The sequence below is a fragment of the Gadus macrocephalus genome, chromosome 20 (genome assembly GCF_031168955.1).
Source record: "Gadus macrocephalus chromosome 20, ASM3116895v1".
Taxonomy (NCBI): Eukaryota; Metazoa; Chordata; class Actinopteri; order Gadiformes; family Gadidae; genus Gadus; species Gadus macrocephalus.
The window spans coordinates 6,365,939-6,380,938 of record NC_082401.1 but is presented as its reverse complement, the minus strand read 5'-3'; the positions used below and the strand labels follow the sequence as shown (position 1 = coordinate 6,380,938).

General features: G+C 46.9%; 1 protein-coding gene across 1 annotated transcript; it reads right to left on the bottom strand.

Annotated features, from left to right (window-relative positions):
• Positions 1-85: 85 nt before the first annotated feature.
• Positions 86-6,875, bottom strand: LOC132448893 (uncharacterized). The gene is made up of 3 exons (XM_060040445.1): positions 6,824-6,875; positions 5,333-6,676; positions 86-186 (listed from the first exon to the last, which is right to left on the bottom strand). The coding sequence occupies exons 1-3, from the start codon at positions 6,873-6,875 to the stop codon at positions 86-88; spliced, it is 1,497 nt and encodes a 498-aa protein (XP_059896428.1).
• Between the last annotated feature and the right edge of the window lie 8,125 nt (positions 6,876-15,000).

Below are 15,000 nucleotides of genomic sequence, written 5' to 3'. Positions count from 1 at the left end.
CGGGGGGCGTGGTGGGAGAGGCCTGTAAGGCCACTAAATCCATTACAGAAGCATGTCAATCAGTCACACCTTCCACTTCCTCTGCCTAACCGGCCCTGTTGCCACCCCTTATGATGAACATGTCCACCAGGCAGGGCGGGGCGACGACCGGCGTGAGATATGAGGCCGTCCGGTCGCTTGTTGTCGCTGAAGACAGGAGGATGGGAGGTCATTTTGGAGGTCACCTCTCACAGTCATCCCTGTGAGCCGAAGATTGCCTCTCTGGCTATGTGGTTACAGACTATTCCCCGAAAACATTCCAGGTATTACATCTTATTACATGTGTAGGAACATCCTATGGTCGATCTCTTTACATTTAACATTTTAACCCAAAAAAAAACAGTAACATTTTTTGGAACAATATGTATAAACAAACTAAACACATGAACACCAAAGCAATAGTATAATCGATAATGACGTTTTGATGTAGGGTGACTGATATGGACACCTTCGATGGTGTGGGAAAATAACTACAATTAATGTTGAATACAAGCCATAATATAAAGGCATTATGGTTACACACAGATTGGTTAGCACACTGGCGTATTTATAAGCTGCCAACCAAACCAAGGCCAGCAATCTGCGGAAAGAACTGGACCCCAACGCATGCAGAGTCGATGGGCTTTATTAATGGCTAACTACCCACAGGTGTGTTGACATCATGTAACCAGCCACTCCTGTCTACTAAACCAGACCAGATCGGGAAACAATGACCTATATTTGAAGGTGAGAGAAGAAACACTTCTTATACAAACGTAGCCATTCCTGACCCCAAGTCTAAAGTGAACCAGCCTATTATTCCTAATCTTAAACCTAAACACCAACACTTAAAAACCCATCTAGTTTAATGCAAACCCCTTAAAAAATAGTATATATTAAATAACAATTAGTTTCATATATTTTGCTTTAAAGTGTTTAATATCAAGTGACTATTGGTCTACTTTCAGCTGTATGTTGAGTCTCTTACATTCTTGAGGGAAGATATTTCCGGTTAGTGAAACAACAATAGCATTAAAGACAGAGGTGACATTCAACTTTAACTTTATTTGTCTGCTTGGTCAAAAGGAAAGTAACAAAAGGCTGTTCCCTTTCCTTTATACACATTAAAGCCCTGTTCTAGAAGACATCTTCATGGAGGAGAAAGACACACACACACACACACACACACACACACACACACACACACACACACACACACACACACACACACACACACACACACACACACACACACACACACACACACACACACACACACACACACACACAGGAACAGGCCAATAAACCCCAAACTGAGTGTCTTGGTGGTAGTAAATACCTCACACCGAAACAATGAAACAATCTGATTTCTCTCTCTCTCTCTCTCTCTCTCTCTCTCTCTCTCTCTCTCTCTCTCTCTCTTTCTCTTTCTCTCTCTCTCTCTCTCTCTCTCTCTCTCTCTCTCTCTCTCTCTCTCATAACATTTCTACTGTATAGCAAACACGTCCTACTATGATGTAATTTTTTAGCAGAGTCTGCTATCCAGGAGGCTTATGCTCAAATCATCAATGTTTTTATCTTACTAGCGAGCCTTTTATTTTGAGAGTATGGATGCTACACCCCCACCTGACATCTCCATATGTTAAAGTAACACCTTCAACACAATGCTTATTCACCCCGACAGACACAAGATACAATGCTATGTTAGTTCACGCTCACCCGAAACAATGATAGCATTGTGTGACGCGCGGCCCGCCATCGATTAAGTTAAATATTTGTGTTTCTCTGGTCGTTCTGCTGGTCGGACAGACGTAGTCTGCTATCTGAAGATGGGGGAACGTTTCTGTAAAGTTCTGCATTACCTGAGAGATAGTGGAGAAAGAAAGGAGGAATAAGAAATTAGTGTGTGTTTTAGGTGTGTGTTACGAAAGAGAAGGGGTCTTGCTCCTCCCTGATAACACTTGACATTGTTTCAGCTTTTAATCGATCGTTATTGGATGTGATCCCAGACAAAACCGTCCCCTTCAAGAAGTTAGATATTGGATTCCAGGAGAGCAGAAGAGCATGGACACTAGCTCCCTGACTCCGAGGAATGCACGGCATTCCCGATTGCACTCAGGGGTGTTAAACTGTAAAAACTCCCTGTTGAACTCCCGGAGGTGAAGTTTGAGTTTCTGAACAAGCTGACCTGACATGCCCCTGACCTCAGCAGCAGGATCCTCCTTTGTTAAAACCGACACGTCCGTGTTCATGGGCTCCGTTATTCACCGCCTCAATGTCTTTGTTTCGTTCCTTAGAGTGTCCGGTCCAGTGTTTGCTACTTTTGTGATCGTCGTGATGGAATTAAATTGAAAAATAATTGTGGGGGCGGGGGGAGATTTCTCCCTTTGAGGATATTAGAGAGATGGTGCAATTCTCAGATGTGATTCTGGGTTCTGCTGCTCTGACGTGCTGGGGGTCCTGGGGGTCCTGGGGGTCCTGGGGGTGTCGGTGCCAGTCGGTTGCCCAAGGACACTGTGGCCAGGGCAGGGGTTCATCCTGACAGGAAACACACAGGCAGGAGGCGTATCAAATAACAAGGTCCACTGCATCCCCTGTGGCAATTCTTGATTAGTTTTAGTGTTTCATCACATAGCATTTTGTCTTCATTTTAACTTGATTAGATAGCGTAACCCTACAATGAGCCAGGTCTAATGGCGCATTTCCACCGAGCGGTGCGGTTAGGTGCCATACAATTAGGTGCGGTAGGTGTAGTAAGGTTAGCTGCGGTCCGCGTTTCCATTGCCGACAGTCCCCTTATAGTATGACGGGGTTTAGGCCGGATGGCGTCAGCCGCGGCAGCTACGCAAGCACCTTGACATCATAGCTGCCAGACACAGTTTAGCCTGCTAATAAATTCAATGAAAAAGAAGAATGCAACACATTAAACAAAGAGAAACAATGTAGGACGTTCAAGAAGGATGGCAAACTTGCGAGACATCTTCTATAAACAAAGTTTTTGCCGTTGTCCAGAAAGACTTTGCAGGTACTGTGTGTGTTTGTTTTTATCCCCCTGTCGCACAGAAGTGACGATTCTGTCGACCAATCAACAGACGGCGTGTGTAGCATGAACTTGTTTCAGACCGCCTAACACCCCAATGGAGGAGTAGTGAAAGATAGGTACGGCTAATCGCGGCTAAGTCCGGACCCCGCCCACTTTTGGCAGGGTAAACACGAACCGTACCGCACCTAATCGCACCCAACCGCACCGCTTGGTGGAAACGCGCCATTATATGATAAATTCTCTGTGACCACGGAATCTCTGTGAAAATGACCAAAGTACAATTCTTCAGCCTCAACAGGCACGTAGCAGCAACAATCAACCGCATTGACAACAACCGCTTTGACCTCGCAGGTTCCGGAAATCCTGCATGGCAGTGTGTCACTTTAGCATGGCGCTAGGCTAGCTAGCGTAGGAGCCTACGACTTCATGTGTGTGAACCCCGTGTGCAGTGGGCTCTCACACGGAGCCTGAGTTGCTGTTCCCTCTCCCAGGCAGTAGGAAGGAGGCCGCGGTGAGACGGCAGCGTGAGGAAACCGGATATTGTGAAAGAGAACCTTTTGTGTGTTTGACTTTGAGAAAGGGAGAAGGAAAACAAGATGGTTTCTCACCTACTCACCAGTTTGTACCAGCACTGCTTGGATGAGGAGGATCGATCCCAGCTCTCTCTCACACACACACACACACACACACACACACACACACACACACACACACACACACACACACACACACACACACACACACACACACACACACACACACACACACACACACACACACACTTGCACACTAACAAAACATACACTTTGAGTATGGACACATGGCATGTGTGTGTGTCTACAAAATGTTGTTTTTGAGTTTTGTGACTTTTTTGAGTCCACAGTTTAAGTCGATGTGTGTACATGTGTGTACGTCTTAGCATACTTTGAGTGTGTGTGTGTATGTGTGTGTGTGCTCCAAGATAATATTTGCGCACCTTTCAATAAAATGAGTAACCTAAGGGCATACCATGTGTGAGCATGTCAGTCATGTGAAAACACATTTTGCTGGGGTCAGGGGGTTAAATTAAAGGTAACACAATCTGCCACCCTTCAAACCACCTGGGTTTAGCTTCAAGGCCAGAACTTCTCGGCATTTCTTCTCCCTTATCTAAAAATACAAATAATTCAAAAGGTCTGATGTGACAGCGACCATTTCGGCTGTGCCCTTTGCATCTTATGTGCATGTGTATGTGTATGTGTGTGTGAGAGAGGTTGTTTTTGAATGAGTGAGAGTATGTCTGTCCAATGTGTGTGTGTGTCTGTGTACAGTTTGAGCATGTGAACGTGTGTGTGCAGACCTGGCTGGACGATGTGGTCTAAGAAGCAGACTGGATGCCTTTATCCCATTCAAAAACACATCCGAGAGCCAACGCACTGCTGCCCTGCTCTCCAAGAATGTGTGTGTGTGTGTGTGTGTGTGTGTGTGTGTGTGTGTGTGTGTGTTTGTCTGTGTGTGTGCATATTTCTACCTGTGAGTTTGTGTAGTTCAATGTGCCTGTGTGCATTATAGTTAACCTTAAGTTTAATTGTAGGCTTACAGTTCAACTTTATTTTACCTAGTTTTGTCATTAAATATGTAATTTGCTGCAACTGCCGCTTCCGCTCTCTCCGACGCCATTTCTGAGAAAATCCAACGTGCAATGAATCTTGGGATACATTGGGCCGTGAAGGATCCAGCCGGTGGACCCGACAAATCCGGGAAAAGAAGGACTGCATTTCTTGGCCGCATTTGGAAGAGCCTTCGAAATGGGACAGCCGCTGTGACGCAAGCGGTCTTCAAATGCAGCCTTTGAAGGATGCGTCCCCTGAATTGAGATGCAGCCTGTGTGTGTGTTTGTGCGTGTGTGTGTGTGTGTGTGTGTGTGTGTGTTTGTGTGTGTGTGTGTGTGTGTGTGTATGTCAGACTGCCAGTGTGTGTGTGTGTGTGTGTTTGTGTGTGTGTCGGACTGCCAGTGTGTTTGTGTGTGTGTCTGACTGTCAGTGTCTGTGTGTGTGTGTGTGTGTCAGACTGCCAGTGTGTGTGTGTGTGTCGGACTAACAGTGTGAGTGTGTGTGTGTGTGTCAGTGTGTGTGTGTGTGTGTCAGACTACCAGTGTGTGTGTGTGTGTGTGTGTGTGTGTGTGTTTGTCGGACTGCCAGTGTGTGTGTGTGTGCGTGTGTCAGACTGCCAGTGTGTGTGTGCGTTTGCGTCTGTGTTTTTGTGTGTGTGTGGAACTGCCAGTGTGCTCACAGGAGAAACAAGGCGGGTACGGCGGTGCTGTGTGGTAGCGGTGTGGTAGCGGTGTGGCGGTGCTGTGTGGTAGCGGTGCGGCGGTGCTGTGTGGTAGCGGTGCGGCGGTGCTGTGTGGTATCGGTGCGGCGGTGCTGTGTGGTAGCGGTGTGGCGGTGCTGTGTGGTAGCGGTGGCGGTGCTGTGTGGTAGCGGTGTGGCGGTGCTGTGTGGTATCGGTGCGGCGGTGCTGTGTGGTAGCGGTGTGGCGGTGCTGTGTGGTAGCGGTGGCGGTGCTGTGTGGTAGCGGTGTGGCGGTGCTGTGTGGTAGCGGTGCTGTGTGGTAGCGGTGCTGTGTGGTAGCGGTGCGGCGGTGCTGTGTGGTAGCGGTGTGGCGGTGCTGTGTGGTAGCGGTGCGGCGGTGCTGTGTGGTAGCGGTGCTGTGTGGTAGCGGTGCTATGTGGTAGTGGTGCTGTGTGGTAGCGGTGTGGCGGTGCTGTGTGGTAGCGGTGTGGCGGTGCTGTGTGGTAGCGGTGCGGCGGTGCTGTGTGGTAGCGGTGTGGCGGTGCTGTGTGGTAGCGGTGCTGTGTGGTAGCGGTGCGGCGGTGCTGTGTGGTAGCGGTGCGGCGGTGCTGTGTGGTAGCGGTGCGGCGGTGCTGTGTGGTAGCGGTGTGGCGGTGCTGTGTGGTAGCGGTGCTGTGTGGTAGCGGTGCGGCGGTGCTGTGTGGTAGCGGTGCGGCGGTGCTGTGTGGTAGCGGTGTGGCGGTGCTGTGTGGTAGCGGTGTGGCGGTGCTGTGTGGTAGCGGTGTGGCGGTGCTGTGTGGTAGCGGTGCGGCGGTGCTGTGTGGTAGCGGTGTGGCGGTGCTGTGTGGTAGCGGTGCGGCGGTGCTGTGTGGTAGCGGTGCTGTGTGGTAGCGGTGTGGCGGTGCTGTGTGGTAGCGGTGTGGCGGTGCTGTGTGGTAGCGGTGCTGTGTGGTAGCGGTGCGGCGGTGCTGTGTGGTAGCGGTGCGGCGGTGCTGTGTGGTAGCGGTGCGGCGGTGCTGTGTGGTAGCGGTGTGGCGGTGCTGTGTGGTAGCGGTGCGGCGGTGCTGTGTGGTAGCGGTGTGGTAGCGGTGCGGCGGTGCTGTGTGGTAGCGGTGCGGCGGTGCTGTGTGGTAGCGGTGCGGCGGCGCTGTGTGGTAGCGGTGTGGTAGCGGTGCGGCGGTGCTGTGTGGTAGCGGTGCTGTGTGGTAGCGGTGCGGCGGTGCTATGTGGTAGCGGTGCGGCGGCGCTGTGTGGTAGCGGTGCGGCGGCGCTGTGTGGTAGCGGTGCGGCGGCGCTGTGTGGTAGCGGTGCGGCGGCGCTGTGTGGTAGCGGTGCGGCGGTGCTGTGTGGTAGCAGGGGTTCACGGGGCCTGCATGTCTGGGTGATGTTAACGCGTGACGGAGTGCAATCACGGCAGGGCGCACAACAATGGGGACGAGATGATGTGGGCAGATAGCGGGGTGGCCACGCCGGATTAATGACGGCTGACACCACACCGCCCCCACGTCCGAGAGGTCCTCCCAGATGTGCATGGGATCCATGTGCTCAACGACAGCTCTGTCTTACGACCATGCTAAATCACTCCAACTTCTCTTCAAAGGCCTTTTTCTGTGTGTGCGTGTGTGTGTGTGTGTGTGGCGGGGGGTGGGGGGGGGGGGGAGATGTCGTGGTGAGGCCGTACTTTCCACTGTGTATAAGTATGTGCATGTGTATGTATTTGATTGATGTATGTATGGGTCGTGTGTATCTGTGTGTTTATGTGTTTCGTATCCATGCAGATGGTTGGTGTATGGGGATGTGATACCCCTTTGGGGAATGGTTAAAGCTGTGTGCGCAAGTAATGCCATAGTAGTACTACACTCGTTTAGTAAAGTCAAGGGTTTGAGGTTAAACAGGAACAAATACGTCGATAGGAGTACATGAAAAGTAGGATTGCATTAAGCTCTATTTAGGAGGACAAGCTATATTCAAGCCAACAAACTTTTTGGACTAGTGTTGATTAAAAAGAGACACGCAGTTAATGACGATATGTCATTAAGGAGATGAAGGGCTTAGATTGTCTTGTTCAAGAAGGCCTCACCCCTCGGGAGACTCAGGGAATTGAACCCAGCTAGAGTTTAGAACCAAGATGGAACCAAGATGGATCAGATGAACAGCCAGGACTAGAAGGCAGTGTCCTCCGATCGGTCTCTTCCCGGGCATTCCTCCCATTCTCCCTGGGCTCTTGCTTGTTTTCTGTTCTCTATGGTGTTACGGTTCAGATTTCTGGTAAGGGGGTCTCAAACCTCGTTGGGACGTGAGCCATAGGGACAAACCTCCAGAAGGAGCCGTAACCTGCGGTGTGTCTCCGGAAAAATACTTAATAAAAAAAAAAAAAAAAAACTTAAATACTGTGTGTTTATGCATTTGCCAATCCCATTTTTTATAATATTTGATTGATTGATTTTGTTATTAATTATTTACCTCAGGGGATCAAGAGTAGCATGGGACTGATAGTTAAAAGGCCATAGACAGAATGGAAAAACAACAACATTTATGTTACTTCTGTTAACCATCCAATGTAATGACAAACTTGATGACAAACTTAATGTAATGACAACAAAAGGAGATATCCTTTTGTTGCTCTCTACCTACCTGTCTCTCACACATGCAGTGACTTACACACATACACACGCATGCACGCACGGACCAACAAACACACACACACACACACACACATACACACACACACACACACACACACACACACACACACACAGACGTGCACACATGCACACACGCACGCACGCACGCACGCACGCACGCACGCACGCACGCACGCACGCACGCACGCACGCACGCACACACACAGACACACTCACAGACAGATAATGCCTCCCACACTCCCACTCACACACTCTCGCAGGAGGAGCAGCAACAAAAGGCTCCTGGAATGTCGTCTCCTTACTTCTAGCCGATGCCAGGGCCCCAGGAATGTTGGGGAGGAGGAGGAGGATAACAAGGGAGGGAGAGAGAGCGAGGGAGGGAGGTAGAGAGAGTATGTGTGCAAGTGGTGCCACTGCTTCACACAGTGCTCTGTTCTGCCTATTCCCAGTGCGAGAGAACACAACGGGCTGATGAGATGGGAGGGGATGGCTGAGAGAGCGATAGAGCAATGATAGCCTCGCAATGCGTCGCGTCGCTAATTGCGGGAATGCAAGGTATTCCGTATTTGCATTGTATTGTCTTTGTATTGTCTTTCCGGGGTGCTGCCTCTTCATTTGTCAAACCGTGCCTCAGTATTTAAAGCACTATGGGGAGGGGCCGTGTACGACGCTGACGCACAGAAACACAACGGGATTATACCTACCCCACATGTGTCTCTGTAATGTCACGCCCCCCAACCTCCTCTATATGCTCTTCAGGGGGGCGGAAGGAAAAAGTACATACCTTTCTGAAACACTAAAGTACATCCGGAAGAAAAGTGGGCAACGTGTTGTCGATCGAGACATCCGATCTGGTGTCTTGTTGGGGGAGCAGAACTTATCCATTCCCTTGTGGCCCAACCTGGCCCTGTCAACTACCACACTATCAAACCTATTTGGTCCTTCCCTTTGTGGCTCATTCTGGACAGCCACACCACTATGGCCCCTGCCAGGGGTTATGGCCAAGTAGACAGTTGAAATGTATAGGACCTTATCGTTTTGGTGGGCCCTGAAACGCTTGAAACACAGCGTGTCTATGAAACTTTGGCAGGAAACAATATAATACAGCTCGCATGTCTACCTCTATCGAATGATGGTCTAATGTGTATCGGTCTACATGACAGGTTTGATATTTACTCGCCTGCCCGATACATACTGCAAAGCCTTATATGCTTTCTAGGATTTTGCAATGAGGAAGTATAAGGGCCCTATCTTGCATCCAGCGCAATTGACTTTCTACACTGATCACGGACCCTTTTCACCTGGGACTTGAATGAGAGCCTGGAATCTATTATAATGCCATGGTATTTATATTCTGTTACCACCTGCAAGTTCTCCCTTGATATGTACACATCTGGTGGTATTGTGTGAGTCTTGGATTTACTAAAAAACATGCATACTGTTTTGGTCACGTTGAGTTGTAGACAGCACTGCTTCAACCATGCAGCTACATGACACAGGGACTGTGTTAACTTACTAGCAGCTTGTGTGCTACTGTTGCCATGCACATAAATGACTGTGTCATCTGCATACATTTGCAGGTAGGTGTTGGGACACACTGATGGCAAATGGCTGAAAAGTATTGGGCCCAGGATGGAACCCTGTGGGACTCCAGTTGATAAATCAAGGGTAGTTGATTGATGATTTTGAATTCTGACCTGCTGTTGTCTCATTCCTAAATACGATTGTATCCAGTTAAGTGTATCTGAGGAGAAGTTGAAAGCAGATCATTTTGAGACTAGGACTTTATGATTTACCGTATCAAATGCCTTTTTGAGATCAAGAAAGACAGCTGCTACAACACCACCTCTATCAGACTCTTAATTTTTTCGGTGAAAAAAACATTTGCTGTTTCGGTCGAATAATGACCTCTAAAACCAAATTGCATTGGATGGAGTGAAAAAGGGGTTATGTTCAGGAAATCAGAAATTTGCTGTGCAACCAGTTTTTCTGCAACTTTAGAGACGGTTTGCAATATGCTTACTGGCCTGTTATTATTTACACTGAGGGGTCACCATTTTTAAAAGTAGGGATAACAGCAGCAGACTTCCAAACACTTGGACATGTTCCCTGTGTGAATGATAACGTTGGTTCAATTATTTGGGAAGGAACAGCTGATACAGCGGTAATAAGTTGATTTAAATCAATGCATCTGCAAACATCGTACAGCAAACACATATTTTCTTGACACAGACATCATGTACAAGCCCATAACTTTTAGGATTGGTGAGTATTTGATCATGAGAAAACCTTGTTTTATAGAGGTTGAGTGTTTAAAAAGATTGAATGAATGCAGGCGTACCTGTGTGCATCCATCTGTATAAACACACGCAAACTAAACCTGTAACGCATAATACAGTCCATGGCAACGTACATTAACGGGGGGACACATGCATATTAGGAACATGGCGATAACGATAATGTATACAATAGGCCTACTGTTAAGAAACGATGTGTGTTAATGTATTGCCGCATATCATTAAATAGACCCACAGTTGTGGCCACAGGACCGCATATCATATGTGTGTTAAGTTTTCTTTGCCGCAATTTACATGACGACTCAGTATTTCAGAAGCCATAAACTGAGCCATTTGAAGTTTGAAATCCATGTGGTCATGCATCTGTCTCATCGGAGACTGTAAACGCAGCGTCAAAATATCAATTTGTCAGGTTCAAATGCGCTCATGGCTCTTAAATGGGATGGGGGATGGCACTCTGATTGGTTTATTGCACGTTACGCCCAAACCACACCTACGGGTAATTAGGCTACTTCAGGGCAACCCTTTTTAGATTTGCGTTGGGCGCGAGCGTCATTTATCTGCCGGTATAATAGCAACAGCGGCAGAGCCCCGCCCCCAAAGCTACTTCCGTTTTGCGCTTCTAACTTGCGTTTCAGACTGTTAAAATAGGGCCCTAAGTGTGTGTTTGCAGACTGAGAGGTCCAAAGTGCATGGCAAACACATTGCTAGTGAAACCAGGGATCTTAGATTGATGTTTGGCCTAGATGGTCTACATTAAGGTGCATTGCCTTTGCAGACTCCTTTTCTATGTGTTTGTATAATGGATTGGATAAAATAAACTGAAGCAGGAGGAAAGGGCAGTCAGTGCTTAGCCTCGAGTTCTTGGGCTCTTAGGCCTTTGTGTTCACATCAAATGCTCATTTTAAATTGTCGTTGCTCGTGAGAGTTTGATCCTGCGAAGTGCTTACTCCCTCGAACAATGAGGGGCTAACCTTGCATAGACGCCAATGTTTCTTTCTGCCAGCCATGGCCGAGATAACCACCATTTTGAACACACGAATAAGGCAAATTTCCTATTGTTTGTGGGAGTAGAATCACACAAACACTTGTTGTTAGAACTCGTGTTGTTCGTTCTGTGAGAAGTTTCCAGCTATTGGGATCTTTGCATCGAATTTATATCTAAGACCCCAAGCTTGTTGTTTAATACATGTGACCCCAGCCGTTTGGATTTCAGAACTTAGTGATCATGCCCAGCTCGGTCCTAGGCACGACCAGGTCTCATTGCACATCTTGAATCGTTCTGGAATCAAAACCACATGAATGAATGAATGAATGAATGAATGAATGAATGAATGAATGCATTGCTTCATTGGTCTCCAGTCACCACTGATGAAGTTCAATATTAAAATAACCTTACTCTTCACTTACTATGCAAATAACCACCAACCATAATATAATTATTTGGTCAACTTTACACTATGCTGCATCCATTTTTTTTTATGAGATAGGCTTCTTGTATATCTCTGTGTTCATCTATTATTGAATACTTTGGTTAGTAAATTGTATTGCCAGGTCGTAGCAGGGCCCAAGTTTGCTCCAATGTTGAGTTAGATTGAATATCAGATTTTATGTTTCAGTGGTGACTCTGTATATTTACGTTGGTGTCACAGGGAGCTATGAGGAAGAAAATGCTTATGTATTAAGTAATTCATCCAGTGGTTTTCAAGAAAAAGACTTCATAGCTCTGGCTTACTTTTTATGTAAATGTCTTTCTTCTCTTTTAACTGCTGGGGCATCTCTCTCTCTCTCTCTCTCTCTCTCTCTCTCTCTCTCTCTCTCTCTCTCTCTCTCTCTCTCTCTCTCTCTCTCTCTCTCTCTCTCTCTCTCTCTCTCTCTTTCTCTCTTTCTCTCAGAGTGGATTCCAGTTTTCTCATTCTGTCTCACTCTTTGCCTCATTTAATATTTGATTGTTTATGCATGCTACTTCTTATTATATTTGTCTCTTTCTGTTCCCCCTCTCTCTAGCAGTCTTTTGATTAAAGGCAGATTTGTTGCTCCCTCCCCCATCGCCTCTCTCTCTCTCTCTCTCTCTCTCTCTCTCTCTCTCTCTCTCTCTCTCTCTCTCTCTCTCTCTCTCTCTCTCTCTCTCTCTTTCCCTGCCCACATGCGGCTACGTAGAGCTCAGCACGACCACCGCCGCTGAGCAAAGAGGGCTTTTAGCATAGCTACTTAGCTCTTCTCGCCGCCAAACAAACAGAAGAAGCCGGGCGCGTCAACGTAGCACAAGAGGAGCGGTTGCTCTTCATGTGCATCTCCCTGTCTGCTTTCTATCGCTCTGTGTTCTCTTACCTGTCAGGTGGAGAGAGCCAGCAGGGAGTAGGATGGATGTATCCAGAGGTCTTGTAGTCTACATATGAAGGGATGCTTTGGCACAGAGAGCAGGTGGTTTGGTTGAGTTATGTGTGTGAGTTGGTGTGAGGGGGCTGGGGGGGTTAGGTATGCTTTCTGGGGCCTTCCTTGGAGCTCGTTACAGTGGGAACTCCCCTCTGGGCTATAAGAACCTTGACATGATCTTATTTTCTCTTACAGACCTCACTTAGCATAACAAAGCTAGCGGGCTAGGCTAGAGATAACAGGCAGTGTGTTTGTGGGGGTGTGTTGGGGGCTGGGGGCAATTCCTCTATAATACACCGAACATACTGCAGTGTTGCTAGAATTACATGTGCCAAATCTGCATTTGCACTTTGTTTGAATTTGTTTTACAAAACAAATAGTGTTATGAACTTCTACCTTCGCTCTCAATGTGGTCTATGTTGAGTCGGTCTAATGCCATCTTATCTCCATAAATCTGATTGCATCTAACACGCACTTCACATATTGACTATTGTTTTGCGGCCCAGGTCAAATACTTCCACAAAGAAAGGAAGCAACTTACACACTTTGCCAGTTTATGCATATTTATCTATGGTTTTGTGTGTCGTCTATTGTTTAATCAATACCAATCATACATTCTTTACATCAACAAAACAAAAACACGTCACAATTAAAAGGCACAGTGTCACAGAGACTGCTGTTGCTATGGTTACGCAAAAAAAATAGGGATCCCACAAAGTAAAGACTATTATCAAACCACACAAGTTAAACCATAAAAACGAAACATATAGATTTAAATGGCACCATTTGACCTAACCAATATCAATGAAACAGTCTAAAATGTTATAAATGAAACCACATAAGCTAAAGTTAGCATTGCGCATTCACAGTCACCATCTCCTGCTACGTTCCCATTTGTTCTGCTACCACTTGTCTGCCCACTCTTCAAATCTCTATCTCGCTCGCCCTTCTCCTCTATACCTCCCTCGCCCACTCCCCCCTGGCCCTGTGGCCCTGAGAGTCTCGCTCACTTCTCATGAACCGCCGTTGAGAAAACGCACTCCTCCTCGCTGCCAAGGTCCCGGCTCGATAAGGACCAATAATACAAAACACAATTAACAGCTGAATAACAAACCAGGGGCCCTTCTCATCCCTCACCGTCCCTCAAGAAACCAAAACAAAGCCAGATAACGAAATTTGAAGCTCTCCCTCCTCCCCATCCTCCCTCTCCCCCCCCCCTTCCTCCTCCTCCTCCACTTCCTCCTCCACCTCAATTTCTTTATTACATCAAAACAACACTTAGTGTCCGAAATGAAATGTCTTTGCTAGTATGTGTTTGTGTGTGTTTGTATGTGTTTGTTGTGCTGTGTGTCGCTCCTTGCCTTGAAGGCCTGAAGTGGTCATCGGTGACACAATTCTAACAAAAGCTGTGGGTGTATGCGTGTGTGCATGTGTGCATGTGTGCGTGTGTGTGTCTCTGTGTGTGTGTGTGTGTGTGTATGTGTGTGTGTGTCTTTGTGGATGAATGGGTGACACAGCAGAGGGTATGCTGAGTGGTCTTAAAGGAGCGTGGTCGCATTAGGTATGGAGAAAAGATACCAGCATGTTGGGATGGAGAGATGGAGAGACAGGAAGGAGTGGAGATGAAGGGAGAGATAGGAGGAGATGACTGGAGAGGAGATCCACACAGAGAGAGAAACGTCTATTGTGAGGCAGACAAGGAGCTGAGAGATGAGTGATGTGATGCAAAGCTCATTTTCCTGTGCCCTTATCCATGTTTCTTTCCTCACCTCTTCTCCACTCTTCTATTTGTTTGATAATCTCAAAATCAGGACCCAGGAGATGTTCATGATACTCTGATTGTATGATTTTCATAATACTCTGATACTCTGAAATGTCGCTTCATTAAATCCCCATTTTAGACCAACAGCAGAGGTGAGAAAATGTAAGATAGCTAAGACAAAGAAAAGGAACAGGCGATGACGTGTTTTGATTTCCCTTTTTTTTCTAAGGCCATGGTTATGAGTTAGTAAATGATGCTCGCTATTTTGTATTCTACGTATGTCCAGCACATTAATAACAAAAAAATTGTAGTTCCTCAAATGGTCAGTTATTTTCCATTATCCGTCGTGTTGTCACGTTAAATCCTTTTTCTAGTTCATTTGAGGCTAATGAACAACTTAGGTATAACTGTATCTGTATAAAACTGGTTCGTACAATAGGCAATCCATAACACTATGTTATGGAGTTATTCCTCTTTAACTCATTATAGCTCTTAACACACATCCATCATAATCAAGGGTTGTGCAAAAATATACTCAGACTATAATACTTAAAAGAGACAGTGTAAAATAAAAACAAATTTAATA